The 18,536-nt window shown below is 40.7% G+C and overlaps 1 protein-coding gene across 1 annotated transcript in view; it reads right to left on the bottom strand.

Moving 5' to 3' along the window:
* MRPS28 (mitochondrial ribosomal protein S28) overlaps positions 1–18,536 on the bottom strand; it is a 130,729-nt gene that overhangs the window by 82,839 nt on the left and 29,354 nt on the right. Inside the window, exons 2-3 of the mRNA XM_019549611.1 lie at positions 18,020–18,038; positions 16,561–16,742 (exon numbers count right to left, since the gene is read on the bottom strand). Coding sequence (XP_019405156.1) covers positions 16,561–16,742; positions 18,020–18,038 — 201 coding nt within the window. The remainder of the gene's footprint in view (positions 1–16,560; positions 16,743–18,019; positions 18,039–18,536) is intronic.

Raw genomic sequence — 18,536 nt, forward strand, 5'->3', positions numbered from 1 at the left:
ATGCATGTGTAGATGCACCCCCCCTTTTTTTTTTTTTTTTTTACCATTCTGCTTTAAGCATCAAGCACATCAACTTTGGTCCTCTCTGCTTTTGCCAGAGGACTTGGCATCAGAAGTTGTAAATTCTCCTATTGAAGAAGGTACAGCTTCTGGATACACACTAAAGACATACTTTCTCTACAATATAAATTAGAAATCAAAGTTCAGATAAGTCTTGAATGCAAACAAGAAGCAAGTTTTAACCACCATCTTAAAGTCTGTTTTGATCTCAACTGCCCAGCTTTTACTCTGTTCACTCTTCTTATGCCATCATTTCATTAATACTACAATCACAGGAACAAATGCTTAGCTGGTAAAAGCTGCCATGTCACTAATGGCATTTATATTAGCTAGCAAATGGTTCAGACACTATTCCTCAAGAGTAAAAAGCAATGCCTGCCTAATATGAAAATCATATAGCAGAAAAAAGATCCTTAAACTATAAGTGTAAAGTCAATAGCCTTCATAAGTTATAAGGAACAAGCAAATAAAAAGTATATGGGTACATTCCTTGATTCCTACTTCCTGTGTGCTATTTTAAAATATTGGAGTGCTTTGAAAATAACTTCATACAATAATAAGACAAAGCATTTTGCTTACACATTTTGCGTTTAAAGTCAGGATATATATGTATCAGCATAAATTTACCAAGCATTAAAAAAGTCTTTTATTTCTCATTGTAACCAAACTGGTTCTTTGCTTATTTTTAAGGCAATAGCTCAAACCAGCCTCTTATGTGCTTATATAGGAACCCTGTGACCAAATTATGTGCACTTTTGCACTAATAAAAGCCTGCCAAGTCTCAAAATACTTCATTTAAAATACATCTCAAGTGTTTTTAGAACAGTTCCTCTAGGACTTTTGGGGTTATTAATTCTCGCCCAAACTGGGTGGCTGGATTTCCAGTTCTTTACATAAAAATAAATTGTTGCAAAATGCTAACAAAAGAAAAAAGAAAATTACCTCTCTTGACTGTCAACAAAGTCAAAAAAAAGGAAAGAAAAGAAAAAGGAAGTGGAGTCCTTTGTTTTTGTTAGAAAAGCTATTCCATATATGAGTATCATCTTAACATGTCAATGTCTATAAATCATGCCTGTGTTCAGTATGTCCCACCAAGCACTACCAGCACTTGCATCTCCACTATCATTTTTTAAATGCTGACAGAACCATGGCACACATTTTTAAATCCTGACCACACACAGCCTGCAGTGTTTATGAAGGCATTATTCTAATAATACTCAGTAGCATATAAAAACAAACAAGATCCTTTTTTAAAAAAAAGGAAGAAAAATGCGAATACACCATTCACTTAAAAACTTTTCCCACTGGAACAGAAATTCCTCTCCTTTCCCTACCCCTCCTGTTCTTCAAGATGGACATTTAAAAAATGATTTAGTCCATTAGTTGTATAATCATCATAAGAGAACAGTACTTTCACTCAGTAAGGATGATCTCACATAAACTACCAATTGTCTGAATTTACTTTTCTATATCTATTCCTAAAAACTTCAATGGAATATTCTCAGCTATTATATGCAATGCCCCCAACCCCTTACACACACCAAAGATGTACAAAACCTGTCCATTCCTGAAATATTATCCATTTTCATGGATTTTATAAGTTGGCCTTAAAAGATCAAGACCCAAGACAGAGTCTTTTTTCTTTTTAATGCTGTATGACTGGGTGCAGACAGTGGGAGGGGAAAGGAAATAAACTGACAATCCTTAAGCAACAAATGTGATACAAACAATTTTTTTTTTTAATTGTTTTCGTTTCAGGTGTTCCTTTGAATTTTTGAATGGAGAGTTTCTAAGTTGACTAATAAGAACTGCTTCCCCAAAATCCTATACATAGTTCTGAAAGGCTCATCCTTTACTATTCTTGTTTTTTGGTTTTTTACTCTGAATTTCCAGTATTATAAAGGAGTCTGGGCAGAACAGTGACTGATATAGTTGTAACACTGAATATTTCCAATACTGCCAGTACTAATAATCTTATAACTAGTTTGTGTGATACTTGGGTGCTTTTCTTAAACATTCAGCTCCTCTAGTCATGATTATATAGAAGAGAACCTCAGCTTTCATGTATCTTTTTTTTAAAAAAGTCTTTTTTTTTTATCTTTTTCATGTATCTTTTAAAAAGTCTCAAGGACGGAGAATGAAACCTTGAAATTGTGAACCACTTATGCTCTGTACTCCGAAAAGAAAATAACCTTTTTTAATTATTTTTTTTTTAATTTCATGGTTTTTAAGACCAGCTCATGACTTTGGAGGGCCTGCCTTGTTTTTTGAATTGCCAGTATTGACACTTCTAGATGTGAAAGGGCTTCTTTTACTCTTCATCCTACCAACTGCAACCATTTCATAAAGGACAAACTTTTTATTAAAGTTATTATATAACAATATATAATGAAACATCAAGGCATTTTTTCTTACAGGAAGCATCATTTTTGTCCTTGGAGCCCTTCCACTGTAAGAAGTTTCATAACTGACATTTGGTGCAAAGCAGATCCAGAGACTGAATAGGTATTATACAACTTCATGTTGTTAAGTCTTTAAAACACTACACAGTGCCACAGAATCCTACCAAACGTATACCTTGTGTCTCATTACCTCATCACCAGTCATTCAGGATTACTATTTTTATAGAGCTTTGTGTTTTGTTTGGTTTCCTCCAGGATCATTAGCTCATAAATCATTATCTTCGAATGAATCCAACACCTGAAACAGGGCAAGAAATATTCACAAAGGTTCCTGTGCACAGTGAAGCTTGGGTATTTTTTTAGGCAGATTATTCAGGCCTTCTAATCAGACAGCAAAACAAGCCTGGTGTTAAACATCTATATACACATACACTAAAACTGCGAAATAACAGGGTTTTGTTTTGACTTGTTTCACCATCTCAAAGGGAGAGCTTTTTGTTTTGTCATTTTGTTTTGAAGCACTGTTCTGCTTCATTTCGTCAAAACTGTTTTGCTGTTTCGATGCATTTTGACATTTTGTCCATAGGCTATAATGGGGAGGAAAACTCCGAGAGGAGTCTGGCACCACTGGGAGAGAAGGTTGAGCTCTGTGGGGCTGGCGGAGCCAGTTGGAGCGCAGCCCTGGCTCTCCCCCACCTCCTGCACACTGAGCAGCTCCACCAGGCCCATGACGCTCAGCCCGGCCATGGGAGGTGGAAGGAGAGCCAGTGGTAGAGCTGCTCAGAGCACAGCCCTGGCCAGTGGCTCTCCCCACCTCCTGGCACCAAGCTCAGCAATTTGGGGTGGCGGAGCTGCTCAGAGTGCAGACCAGTGGCAGGAGGCAGGGAAGGAGCCAGGGCTGTGCTCCAACCGGCTCCACCAGCCACACAGAACTCAGCCCGGCAGCAGGAGGTGACAGGACAGCCACTGGCCAGGGCTGTGCTCCAAGCGGCTCCGCCACTGGCTCTCAGCTGCCTCCCACCGCCAGGCTCAGCTCCGTAGGGCTGCACTTGCCAGGGCTGTGCTCCGAATGGCTCCACCAGCCCCATAAAGCTCAGCCTGGCAGCAGGAAGCAGAGGGAGAGCCAGCGGCAGAGCCACTCAGAGTGCAGCCCTAGCCAGTGGCGCTCCCCTGCCTCCCACTGCCAGGCTCAGCTCCATGGGGCTGCCAAGCCTCCAGCTGCTGGGCTGTGCTCCACCTCCGGTGGGAGGCGGGGGGAGAGCCACTGGCCAGGGCTGCGCTCAGAGCCAGGACTGCACTCCAAGCAGCTCTGCCACTGGCTCTCCCACCACCTCCCACCACTGGGCTGAGCTCCCTGGGGCTTGCGGAGCCGCTTGGAGCACAGCCCTGGCTCTCCCTCCCGCCTCCCACCACCAGGCTGCTTCAAACTCGAAACGTTTTGAAATGTTTCAAGTTCCCTCATTTCATTTCAAAGCTCTTTCGAAGCCTTTTGTTTTGTTTTTGCCGCTTCGAGCTCAAAACTCGTAGAAACAGCTTCAAAACCAAACAGTCGTCGATATTTCACACAGCCCTAATATATACACATGCACAGACAGGTTCACAAACCTTTCTGCCTGGTCACAGACTGATCCAGTGGCAGAACTGATGTGGAACCACCTTTGGGCTGCTTTACTCTCTCAAGTGCTGCTTGTCATTTTTCCATCTGCAGCATACGCAGACTCACACTGAGAACATCATGCTCACATTATTCCCCATAATTTCCTTGTGTTGCTACAAAGTGTGATATTTCACTCTAGTGCCTCTTGCCTGTCTGCTGCTTCAAAACAATGACAGAATGTGTTGGGGGAGGAGGATGCAGGCTAGCTAGCTCTGCTGCAATTTTGCTTTTAAGCATGTAAGGCAAATTCAATTCTAAATCTTGTACTGGGTCCTTCATTAGCGCAGAGGAAGCGGACTTTGACAATGCAGATGTGGCACGATGCTGTTTCGCAGACTCAAGCTGAAAGTATCTGAATGATGTAAAATTTATAACGTATTCCAAAAAAACTGTTTACAGACTTAGGGCTCCAGGAACTCTGGAAGTACAACCCTTGTGTATGACTGAACCACAAAAAACAACACCTCACTTTGTGGTTGAAAATAACCACTGCAGAACAACATACAGTGGGTGGCAAAAGCAGTTACAATTGTAAAGTAACCAAACAAATAATATGCCATGTCCAAAGGGGATAAAAATATTATAATTTTGAAAATGCACACTGCTATAAATAAAGTTAGTGGTTATTTGCTGAAGCACACAGATTAAGTTTGCAATCAAATGGCTATTCTGTGTGTAGGTTATAAAAAAGAAAAGCTGAAATTGTTTGATAGCAGACACAGTGGCACCACAAGCATTGTTTGGGTTAGGAGCTATGGTGAACTGCACTATATAGGAGCTTTGTCAAAAAGAGAGTTCATGCCACCTCCTTGAGTTTAGCCTTCGTTAATATAAACAACAACTCTTCCTTTTCTAAATTGCAATGCTGGTATGTGGGAACAGGACAACAAAACCATTCCTGCTTCATATTTCTTTCTGGGATCTGGGCAAAGTTTGTGACCAAGGGTTGATTTGGACTGCCAGAAAGCATGCTTGCTGATGACTAGTTCAAACCATCTCAGGCCTCTGAGGATTTCAGCATGATGCTCTTGAAATTTTAATCACAGGGAAAGACTGTTTTCACATCATGGAGACCAACTGTCTGATTGTCCTTCAGGCTGTATCTTTTAAGCAAAAACATAAATCAGGAAAATTTCTCCATTTCAGGGCAGACACAACAATCTAAAGCAGGGGTTCCTGGGCCAGTTTGTGGGTCAGACTGGGACCAGCCCCCTATGCAGTGCCCATGCATATGCAGCATGCACCAGTCCTGGGGGCTCTTTGTGCATGTAGCATGTGCGGCTGGCACCGGGTTTTCACTACCCAGGGCATGCAGGTTGGACATGGTGCAGCATTGGGGGTCAATGTGGGGTGCCGCAGAACACTCTATGCCACATTCAGTGCTGGATGGAGCCCACACCCCAGGCAGCACACACCCCATGCTGTGTGCCATGTGCAAAGCAAGGTTCAGGAGCAACCCATGCTGCCTGTGGTACATGAGACTAAACTGAGTGCATGCAGCACAGGAGGCTGGTATAGGGAATGCACAGCATGCAGCGTCCTGCTAACTGGCCCTTTGCGCTGGCTTTGGCATGGCCTGAACTGGACTGGCTAAGGAATGTAAAGGCTTAAGTTCCCATGAGTCAGAATATGAGCGAATTACTCAGTACTTCATAGATGAGAGTTGTACAAAAGCCCTAATCACTGGGATTTTCTTGGATACTTGAAATAGAGCCCAACTGCACAAACAAGTGTGATACATTTAACATTTACATAATATGCAACAACCCTTGCTACAGCCAGACATTGACTACCACTGTCCCTCTTTACTGTGGCAAGTTAGACATGCAGGGATGAGGCCCAGGGCCCCAGTGTCACCCCCTCCTGGCCCGCCACATGGGATTGAGCCGTGGGGGCCCAGCACCACCTCTGCCTGTCCCTATATGCTGGGATCAAGTCCCCAATTCAGCACACAGGACCCAAGGGTCCTCATGGGTCTGAAAATTTGGCACCAGGGCAGCAGAGGTACTGCTTCCCTGCCACCAAAAATTTCTGGACCAATGGGGGCCCTGCAGGCTGGATGACATGATGCCATGGGTTGGATCTGGCCTGCAGACTGGGGGTTGAGCACCCCGGATCAGACAACAGATTTGTACAGGATGGTTTGGATAGAGACGAGTCTACCTCTGACGAGGTGTTAGACTAAGTAAGCACTGTCCCCCAGCTGAGTAGTGGGAACGGTGAGCCAAACTTGCAAACCTGGCTCAGGCCCACCTGCTTCTCCCTGTCTCCTGCTGCCACTCAGCTAAACTTTCCCCAAATCCAGCTCACAGCCCTGCTGGCTTCCCCTTGGCACCTTGCTGACCTGGAGCAGAATGGGGCAACACAGGCTACTGTGTTACAGCAGCAAAAGCTTGGAAGCCTTGCCACTAAGGCAAAATGCCCCCACCTTACCCCAAAGCCTTGCTGCTGCAGCTGAGTGCTCCCACTCCTCTCCCTGCACTCCTCCAGATCAGCCCAGAAAAGTGCAAGGAGCAGAGTAATTCTCGTGCAGCGGAGAACCTGAAGCGTTTCCATTACAGAAGAATGCTCCCCATTTCTTGCCAATCAGCTGATTGGTGGGATTGTGTGGGGAGGGAAAAATTCTCCAGGGGCCTGAAACCCCTTGACAGCCCACCCCACTTTCCACGCAGGGGAATATGACAGGCTGTCAAATAATGGGCACCCCCAAAGGCAGGGCCACCTCCTGGCTACAGGAACATTTGTACAATCCAACTTCCAGGCTATTTTTCTACTGAAAAAAATTATTCCAGTAGAAATGATCATCTGTACACAGCCTTTGTACAGTATCAATTTAACAGATCATAATTCCTGTTCTTGGTAACTATGATAATGGAAATGGACAAAAGCCCAATTCTGTACTGGCACCTCTCTTAAAGCCTCTTCTCTTCCCCCATCCTTTTGGTGCTATCTGCTAATCACAACCAGTGAAAACACACGCTTACACATACATATATTTATACCACAGGCAAAAACATTTTACTTGGATCCATTTTTCTCAGCAATATTATATCACCTGTCAATTAAAATGACTTCTCCACTTACAAACTCCCATTGTGGATTTAATTTCAGTCAGACAGTTAACTTTGTGTCCAAAGTCAATAGGTTTTGCCTTGCAAGTCCAAACTGAAATTTCAAAGAATCATCTAGATGTGCCAAATTTGCAGAAGGATTTAAATCACAATAGCAAACATTAAAACAAAGTGGTTTTAAAACTTGGCCAGTTGTAGAAGCATACTGTTATATGTCTGTCTTTGCTCTTTTCCTTGTTTCATACCCCTTCTCTGTATACACCATTTGAAAATTATTTATTTAAAAACATCCCTTTACAAATTTGAAGGCAACATTTGTTCCTTTAAGCAATTGGTTCAATTCAGTGTTTCCGTCAGTCCATGAATCCCACATTGTGCCTTCATGCCCAGGGCTGTGTTTCATACCAGTCTTCCCTTTCTCTCTAGACAAAATTCCCTGCTCCCTTCCCCTCTCCAGTATCCCCTCTTCCACACCCATGAGGGGTTTCTACGAGTCCCCATTTTCCCCTTTCCTCCTATATCAGGGGCTCTGTATTCCCACATTCCAACATATCAAGGCCTTCCTTTATCACCCCTCCCACAGACTTCCAATATGCCCCCATTTCCTTCTTATACCCTGTCTGCTATTCCTTCCTACTATTCCTATTTCTTTCCTGTCTGGAATACAATCCATTCTGGGTATCAACCTTTTAAATGCACAGGGTGTACTATCACGGAAGAAGTGAAAGCTGGCCCTTTATCACATATCTGCTACTGATGCTAAAAATTGGCTAGAATATATTTTTTTCAGAAATATTCTAATTACACGTATAGCCAACCACATATGTATTTATGCACTTAAAGGCTGGAGCAAAGTACTTATGCACATGCATAATGCAAGTACAGTTTTACTGTACAGCCACTTTATCCACATTCCTACTGAAGTCAACCTGAGCATTCACAAGTGGAAAGTAACAAGTGCTTTGCTGGATCAGGGCCAAAAGGGATCACTCTCATATAAATGTGGGTATATGAACACACTTTGGGGCTGTGGCATATAGTGCCAGTTTTCACATTTGGGCCAAAAATGTGAAACATAGGAAAAGTAAATTAAAAGTTATATGCTTAGCACTTTATTACTATAAGGTCAGTAGTGTGTGTGTTTCTCATTCAAAACTTGTCTAACTCTATCCCAACTATGCAGTTGGTCCAGTAAAAATTATCACCCAAAGAATCACCCATTCTTGCCTCTTAACTTCTGGACCATCACAACACCACCATCACTGTAAGGCTAAGATTTCCTCTTCTCTGACATGCAAAAACTACTTTAAACTTTTAACAAAAAAAGACTGGTAGTACAATTTTTAAAAAACTGGTTAGGAAAATTCAGCAAAAACATTCTTTCATTGGAATTCCCCATTTTACTAAAGAGCTGGTTCAATTTTGACCAAAAAAAAACAAAAAAAAAAAACCAATCACACACAGATTCACACAGAAGTTTAGGGCTGGAAGGGACTTCATGAGATCATCAGCAACTAGATGAAGTTTTGACAGGCAGGTGGTAAATCTGGCTTGCTGCCAGCCCTCCTGCCCAGCTGCATAGCTACCTACCTGGCGAGCTGCTTGCACGCCTGGTCTTCTAGCCGCAGGGGCTCCATTCCATTTTACAGATCACAGAAAATTTCATTTTTTTTCAGTTTTGTGATTCAAATTGTAACAAACCCAGATTTTTGTGTTACTGAAATCCTCCGCTAGATAGAATAGCTTCCTCTGCCCATCTCTATTTCCTTAACACTGATTTTTTAACCTTACAGCTTTATTTGAATAGACATACTCCACCAACATTTAACTTAAAATGGAAACAATACAGCTTAAGCTGTTTTTCAATTGAATCTACCTGCCAGAAACGTGCCCCCCCACCCCCTTCAAATCAGCCACATTACGTATTTTTAGATTAGGTCAGGGGGGTTCAACCATTTTTAATAAGTGTGCCCCAGGCAGCCCCCTTTTTAATAAGTGTACCCCCTGGTGGGGGGGGGGTGGCAAGTAGCGGCAGCGCAGCATCTGTGTAGCCCTGCTGTCGCCCTGCTCCTGTGAAGCACCGGCGTGGTGTGGCGCCACTCTGTCCCTGCCCACCCCCGCATAGCCCCTGGGACCTTTCAAAGTACCCCCAGAGGTACGCATACCCCCCAGCTGACATCCCCTGGATTAGATAACTGGTTTCCACCCCTCCTTAACTACAGACAAAAAAAATAGGGCTTTTAAAATGTTTCCAAAATAAGATTGACCCTGGCAACCATTCAAACAACATAAACATTTTTTATTTAATTTTCAGAAATAATAATATAATTTAATAATTGTAATAATAATTTCATGTTTTATGAAGCTCATTAAATTGTCAAATTCTGATCTGCAAGGAGCATCCTATGATATTTCTTCCATTCCCCACCATGTAAACTTGGTGCATACACTGTATGTTCAGTAAATTGCCCCAGGACACACTGAAAATCCCTGCAACAGCTACACATACAAACTTAAAGGAAGTACCTTTCAGATTCCACAGCTAGATAACAGTTAAGTGGCTGAAGGGTTATGGCAGTCTTTGAAAAAGAGAGCATCATCAGACCAGTGTGAAGAGTTTAATCCTCTATTCGTGAATCTGGGGGCTAGTCCTGCAATCCTGCATTTTTTTTCAAAACTGCCAAAAAGCCTTTGTGATTGTGATGAGAATGGTCATTAATGATACAGGTGCAGATCTTGCAAGAGAATATCAATCACAGCCCCTTTCCAAACCTGATTGTTCTAAATAATCCCACCAGCAAAAAACAAGTTAGAACAGAATCTTTCTTGCCATGGTTTACAACGGTGCTCTTTTGGGAGATGTACTTAAAAATAAGCACTTCAGGGCTTCTTTTTCTCTATATCCAAAAGAAAAACTTTCAGCTGCAAAAAACCCCAAGAAATTAGTATAATCTTATTGTTCCATAAGCACTTATCTCCTGTAGATTAGTCATTTACGCAGCATGCACTTTTTACTGAGCTTTAATACAAGATTAAAAAAAGACATCTTTTCTATTAGGCTTTATTTTAACTAATTATAGTATACACATAAAATTTAACATATTTAGAAGTATCCAATACTCAGATTTTCCTTTTCTGAAAGAGCAAAGGTAATATCTGTGTAACATCAAGTATGACCTCCATGGCAACCTGTTTTTCACATTAACAGGTAAAGAGTAATTCTACTGACATTGCACCAGCAGTGAATTTAACTCATAGTAAATTAACACACAGTAAATAGATTAGACACAGGTGAACCTACAGGCATAGGAGGTTTGGAATCTGATGCAGACGAATATTAATAATGCATGTGTTAGTGGTTCAAACTTGGATAAGATGTGCTTTAAAAAGGGGAAAGATGCTTACTACCAAGAAGTTCCTACCCATACATCCCCATTATATTTATTGCTCTTAAACCTCAGATCAGTACTATTTCCAGGATTTTTTTTTTAACTCAGAAGTTGTTTCAACTAAAGTTTCAAAATTCACTTTCTAGAACAGTAAGAAATTATGGGCATAGAGTATTTTTAGAAAGCTGATGTGTACTTTTTCAATAAATTGGCACCCTTCTTGGAGTTCCCACTACATAAAAATCTTAAGTAAAAAATAATCTTCCTTTCCCTATAGTAGTAAGACTCTGTTAACCTTCAAATGAATTATGCCATTTTCTTCCATGGAGGAGACCAAAAAAAAAGTGATTGGATTAGGACCAAGCAACCAATTTATAGGACTCTTAAGAGTTGCATTTGCTTTGAAGAAGACCCAAAGTCATCTTACAGTCCAAAGACTATGCTGGGTTATGAGAACCAAGTTTCGTTATATTCTAGGACAGGGGTATCAAAGATGCAGATCACAGATCCCTATCAACTGGCCCACATGACTTGGACTGGTCCTGAGAGCCACATGATGCATGTGTTGGCCTTGGCCCCACATGCACTGAATGCAGCTAGTGGAGCTGGTCCATGGTGCGTGCTGCACCATGGTGTGTGAGGCCAGTCTGGGTCACATGCTGTACACAGTGCCTATGCCAGACTGGCCCTGCATGCTGGATCCAGGTGTGTGGGGCCAGTCTGTGGGCACTATCCAACTGACAGACTGGCCTCACATCCCTCATCAGGCCCCAGGGGCCTGAGGAGTTAAAAGCTCTTGTTCTATGAGACTGTAATAGCATACTAGAGCAATCATCTACAGCAGGTTTGTCCAACTGGCAGCCTGCAAAAGGTTAGTTTACAGCGGACTACTGCTTCCCTCATTGCTCCAGCAGCCCTGCTACCCTGCCACCTACTTCCTGCCCCGACCCTTTTGGGTGGGAGGCGGTAGAGCAGCAGGTCACACCCTGTGGCACTGAGGGAGCCCAGGGTGGCTGTGCAGTGTGGTGCAGTGGAGGAGAGCTGGCAGCCAGGAAGCTGAAGGTGAGTTCAGAATACCCACGTGTACATGCAAGGCAGCAGGGAAGAGCATCAAGGGGGAAGCACCCAGAGTTTGTGGCTCATGTTGGTGCAGCACAAGTAGTGTGTGGCTGCTGGGTGCTTAGAAGTTGGGCAGCCCTGGAAGCACATGGTCATTGGATGCACATGGCCTGAAAGAAAAGTATTTAAGGGTAAAAGGTATATCCCATCCACATCTATCCTTTTTCCTCATTATGACACATAATAGTAGTGGAATCACACCTACAAAAATAAGAGCAAGTTGAAAAGAAAAACTGGCACTAGAAGAAAGGTACAACAGAAAATAATAATAGCTCCATTCTCAAAAGAGGTATAAAAATGATGCAAGTTTTGCAGACTAAATCTGGTACTTTTTTCTGAAATTCCTTGTCCTCTAAATCCAATCTGCAATTTGAAGGTAAGATGTTCCCTCTCTGGCTCACATACTACCAGCAATAAATATTTTGCAAATGAAATTCTGTTAACAGTTCTGTTGGTAATGGGTAGAATCAAACTTACCTTCACTGACTCTGCAGTACTAACAGAAATCATAATAGTCAATAGTCAAGTCTTAAAATTGCCAATTTGAATGGACGTAGTGTCAAATATGCACAAGGAAACTCTGCTGAGTAAGAGGTCTTTTTGTTTTTTGTGGGGTTTGTTCTGGTTTCTTTTTTACACACAGTTACTTTCCAAAATACACCCACCTTCCTCCAAAATATGGATCTCGGTGATCAAAAATGATTATTCATTTACTTCCCACTTAGAACTTAGTTTCCATTCTAGTCTCTACACACTACTCACATAGGCTCTTATTAAAGATGAGAAGTTTCTAGTTATTCTGATGAAGCAACCTTCTTGTAATCTGTTCTACTTATGTCATGAATCTACAAGCAAACTAAAGCAATGATATAAGCAGAAGAATGGCCTTCCACCCTCTCACTCTTCTTTTTGAGTTCAGTTCAAACCAAGGAGGTATGATGAAATACTACAAGCACAGCTAGCTAATATAGCAGTTCCCTTCCTTGTTTTGATCTCAGAGATATTTTACACACAATGCACAAAAAACCCCTAAAACTTGGATAACTAGTTTAACTACAGACTAATAAAGCATCCCACTGATGCAGCCCTGTGGGATGCAGGCCTCAGCCACTAAGAAGTTGGACATCACTGCTGTAGTGACAGGGATCTCTCCTGCACAGGAAAGCAGCTAAGTTCCAATTCCACTTTTTGCCAGACAGAATGGGAATTTGATGAGTGTCCTAACAAATGGACTCTAAAACAGAAGGGGAGCTACATCACTACGGCAACTTCATTTTCCTCCTAAATTTTAGTATCTACAGTCCAAATCCCTTTGTGGCCCTAGCTTTTCAGGTCCAAAATTTCCTTCTGAAAAACCCAGAAATTTCTTTTTGATACACAAAAACTTTTGTTTAACGTGAACAGAATGTTTTGGTTCTCTTTAATTTTGCCATTTGACAACTAAACTGAGAAGCCAGTTATTCACAGATAAGTGTTAATCATAAACTCACTAGTCCCTGGTAAGTATTCTCAAACTTGAGGTGACAGATTAATTGCTAAATTAAAAAGAAGAATTTGCCAGTTCAAACTAATCTTGCACTTTCCTGGGGGGTATTTGTTGGAAGATTACAAGTTGACTGGATTAAGGTTCCCCATCAACACCAATATCCATGCACCACAGAGCACATATAAAATATAAGGTTTAATGCTTCCCTCGCTCCTCTCCATTTAAGAAGACTAAACACTTGTCTGTCTATAAGACCTTATCAAAGCATACATATTGTCTGCCTCTAAGACCTTATTGAATCATACATATTGTAAGAGGTCTCTTTCTTCCATGCTGTCTCCTGTCAATAAAGTATGATGCAGGACATTAAATTTAATCAGGCTGGGCATCAAAACTGCCATGCTTAATTATTGACTTTCAAGTCTTCCTCTAATTCATAATCTTTCATAAATAAATGAATCATTGTTCTGCAACCTCATCTTTAACATCATATCAAATCAACAATTTAATAAGCCTGTAGATAAATTTCACTAGAACTGTTTAAAGAAGACCAATTTCTCTTTCATTTCCTTCCTTGGTTTTTTCTTTTCTATTTTCTATTAAGTTCTTTTGAATACATACTGTAGTCTTTCAAATAAGACACCCTTTAGATTCTCAATTTAAAACAAGTAGTAAAATATCAAATAAAGACACATTTATGCAGCAGCTTCTATGCAACACATAAAAGCTTTGTCTTCTTTGGGGGGGATTTTTTTAATACTCAAAGTTAGGTAACAGGCCATTTTTTAAAGTTAAATTTTATTCTAAAAAGTCTATCTTATAATGGAAGAAATCTGGTAATATGGTCATATGGGTCAATTCTACAATCTTGATCCAGAGCATCCTGAATGCCCCGAGTTACAACCAACATCAACAGGATTCTGAGGATCCTCTGAGAGGCTCATCACATGCCTTTGTTTTTTGTCCTATCTATAACTCACACTAAAAAATTATCTTCTTTATTTCATGTATGCATCAAAAAAACAGAGATGCTATTCGTGTCCTGTGTTATCCATCTTAAAATGGTCAGTCACATCTTCTTTGTAAGTCACTAGTCTGTAAAATGTGTTTCTTACAAGAGAGACAACACTACAGAAACCCCATTCTAGTATTTTTTTTTTTATTATACTAGGAAGAATAGCATAGGAATACACAGACACTGTTAAATAATAAACACAATGTTAGTCACATCCACAAAAGTGTTGCTATAAGGAATAAAACTTTCTTAAGTCAAGCCTACTTTAGTGTGGGCAGCTTTCATTATGAAGCAAGTTTAAATCTAGTATTCTAGGTATGGTAAACAAGGGTTTCACCCAACCTAAAACAAATGCAAATATTTTGATTTTTTCTTTTCAGGTTTTAAGATTTAAAAATCCCACAGCAATGTGAACCCAAGCACAACAGAATTTGCTAATGCATGAAAAAAAGAGATGATAAATGAGCATAATAACAGTGGAACTGTCCAACTGAATATTCACATTATCCACAAAAGTGTTAATACAAATACAAACTATAATGTACCAAAAGGATAACTGGAGAAAAGCAGGCTGAATTTTAAAGAGCCAAATACCTAATTAAAATTAAGTTTTTCAAGGAAATAACATCTCTTTCCATGTTTTATAACACACTGAGCATGCCGTCAGCACTTCATTAATAACTAATGCTCAAAAGGTGTTTTTTAAATGCACAGCTGGGAAAACTTGTAAAAACTATTTCCACCAGGATATCTCCCTTGGTTGTTAATTTAATCCCTTTAACATTGCAGTCACCAGCATAATTATGTGTTTGTGCATGACTGAGTATCTTTACCCACAATGACATCAGTCTTCCATTATTAAGTATAACTTGTATTGCAGTAGTACCTAGGTCTCCTGTTTGTGAGACCCTACCCATGTACTGGGCAAGAGAAAGTTTCTGCCTCAAAGGACCTGCAATTTAATCATGCACAAGTTTTCACAAATAAACCCCAAATCCTTCAATAGATGATGTCTCTTCTTTCATCTCTGATATATCTGTGCATCTTACACTCAATGGTTAGACAAATAAATGGTCAAAAAAAAGGGAAACCTGCTACCTTAACTTAAATGTAGCCTGAAAACAGATGTTGCATTGAAGACATTCCTGAGTCAAAACCCCGGACAAGAGAAGAGTGGCACAGCCCTTTACAGATGTATCTTGTCCTTGGAATGAATGGCAAATAACTCAAATGAGCAGTGACTGCCCCTGGGAAATAGTGTTAAAACACTCTCTCTCGCATACTTCACAGGTCCTTGAAGTGGGAAAAACTGTAGGGCTGCACTGCCACAATAAGGATCAGGCCCCACGTGGCTCCACCAACCATCTGCCCCGCACACCAACATCTTCCAAGTAGAGGTGGTACAGGGCCTGATGCCAGCACACAGGGTGGCACAGAACCCAATTCCACTCTGTGGTGCCAGGCGAGGCGCCGAAACCTAGCACGTAGCGCAATGTGAGGCCCAAATCCAGCAGAGAGGCAGGCCAGACCCCTATCCAGGTATGCAGGGGCCAGCTGAAGTCATAAGAAGCCCAATTCTGGCCCATGTGGCCTGGTCTGATACAGGGACTGTGCCCTACCATTCATCCAGCCTGTGCAATCAAAAGCTTCAGCACCAGTAGCTTCAGCTTTCACTAGGGAAAACCTTCTGACTTTTACAATGATAGCTTTTATAACGTTAGGGCCTTTATTGCCTGTAATTAAAACATCATCTTAACTCACTATTTCTTTTAAAATAGTAACATCTGAAACTACAGGAACATGATATTTATTTTGTATGTCATACAAAAAATTACAATTGTTTTGGTAGTGTGCTCGTCTATAATAGTTGAATCAAACTACAAATTTAACCTGGATCATATACATAATTGTAAATATCTACAATACAACTCATTAATCCAATTGCTCATTGTTTATTTGTGGCCAATACACAGTACCAGATGCTTAGAATTGTAAGATATTTAAATATTAACTAAAATAAAACAGAAAACATTATTAAACAAACACTTTTGGATCCACAGTCAATGATCCATTTGTGAATCACACTTTAAACAAACACAAGTCCCTCTGGACTTTTAGAAGTTGTAAAATGTGGGTGCCAATGATGAGACAATGCAAGGGTAACTTTTATGGTGATTTCTGAGCTAAAGCAGATCAGTTTGTGACTTGCATCAATTATCTTTAAGAGACTTATATAATCAGCAGTGTCAAATACATAAATTACAAAGACATCGTACTGGACGTCACCCCAAGAGATTTTCAATTTTAAATTACCTTAAGTATTTCTCATATATTTAATCATTCTACAGTCATATTACTTACTCTGCATCTGCTACTGGTCTTCCGCACACGCAGTGAAACTTGCCACCAAAATCTATATAAAGATCATTTTCCATAATATGGAAAATTTCACCTATAACGATCTTGCCTTTGGCAGGTCCCATCTGAACTAAAGGAGAATGTCTCAACATGGATGCAAAGGACTCCAAATTCTCTGAATGCACCTACAAATAGATATAAAAAGAAAAAGAATAAAATGTAAAAAAAAAAAAAAAAACCCACCCCTTAATTTTCACTAATACAAAGTAACCAACATCGAAAGCAGAAATCAGATGTTATTACCATACTGTATTCTTTAGGTAGAAATGCATGCTTCCATTCTCAGCAGCTGTTTTTTGAGGGGGAGGGGGTGAGAGGGTGCATACTGTATGCAAGAAAATATGGTGATGACTCTTTTGCCTGTGGTGAAGGCAGCTTATATGCCAGCGATTTTAAACAGATAAATGTGACTAGATTGTCATTCATGTTTTTCCAGTTTTATACAACCTATTATACATAGCCTAAAACACAAACTAGCCACTTCCTACCATCTTCCACAAAACTATGTAGCACTTGCAATGAAAAGTCTAATCTCTTTGTGTAACTGAATTAATTTTACAATCTACTGAAGTAGCAGCAGTAATGTGTTGTAATCATTCCAAAAGAGTGCAGCACAAGAGTCAAAAAACTGTAAATCAGGAAACAATGACATCTCAGACTATTTTAAACAAAACCGTATGTAAAGCAAAGCATCAAAGACCTGCCCTAATGGGGAGCAAAGACAGAAATGTATCTCATAACTCTAAGCAGATAGCTCTGCATTATTTATCAAATATGACAGTATAAAAAACACACATTCCCAAGACTAATCTAAACAGATGCTGAAAAAGTTAACAGTTATATAGCACTAATCACATAGAAGATGATGACACTGTTCTCTCTATCTGTAAGTTTGGTAACTCTCACTCCTAGGAAAGTCATAACAAGAGAAGATAGTTTTGAATTTCAACTTTACTGGAATGTACAAACAGCTTGGATTGCCCTGACATGGCAAACTTCAAGAATTATAAAGTAAGCTAGAGCTCTGATGTCTAGTAAACTTGCTGGCTTAGAGACTAACAGTGTTAACTGTTGGTCCCAACAATTCAGTGCCTAAAATGCTTTCAAGACGCATCCATCCTCAAGAAATGGGAGTAGCTGTTGGGGGCAATCATAAAGTATCCTATATGAAACCCTCCTACCAAAAGTTACATACTTGTACCCTCTTTCACATGCATGCAGGCATAAATAGTAATCTAAAATGAGCTAGGTGGTATAAATTAATTTTACAAGGAGCACTTGGAGTGCTTCAAGAATAACAGCCAGATTCAGTAGAAGCGTTGACAGGAAGCATTAATGAGAAGTACTGCTTCAGGTGCTGATGGCATTCCAGGTACCAGATTGCTTAATTCCTGAACTACACTTCACTGCTCAAAGGAAAACTGCCCAGAACAAATACTCCTGAGAGCTTATTGCATTTCAACCTTCAGATTGGAATAGTAAAAATCGTCTTGGGGCCTGCATAACAACAAGTTTTGAAAGAGAGCCCAAAAATAACTTTGCACTTTATAGCCCCACTAGAGATAATGCTGCAACCCACAAGGAGAACTGACTCACCAAGTATGGACATTGAGAATACAGGGTAAAATTTTCAAAAGCACCTTCACTTGGGAATCTATGCTCCAGTTTTAAAACTAACTTAGGCAGGTTAAAAGTCAATGGGAGGTTAAAACAAGTGTCCATTGCTCTGGAGAAACAGCTTAGTTATACAATGACATTCAACATACCCAACTTGGGAAGTTCAAGGTGAAAAACAGAGTGGGCTTGTGAGGGAGTGGAGGAGCGAGCAGGCTCCGAGGCTTCCCGCCCCAGCGGGATCGCGCTAAGCCCCCGCACTCAACCCCGGAACATGGGGCGCAAACTTACCTTCTCCAGGTGCA

This window comes from Crocodylus porosus, unplaced genomic scaffold (genome assembly GCF_001723895.1).
Source record: "Crocodylus porosus isolate Cpor-Errol unplaced genomic scaffold, CroPor_comp1, whole genome shotgun sequence".
In the NCBI taxonomy this organism is placed as follows: domain Eukaryota; kingdom Metazoa; phylum Chordata; order Crocodylia; family Crocodylidae; genus Crocodylus; species Crocodylus porosus.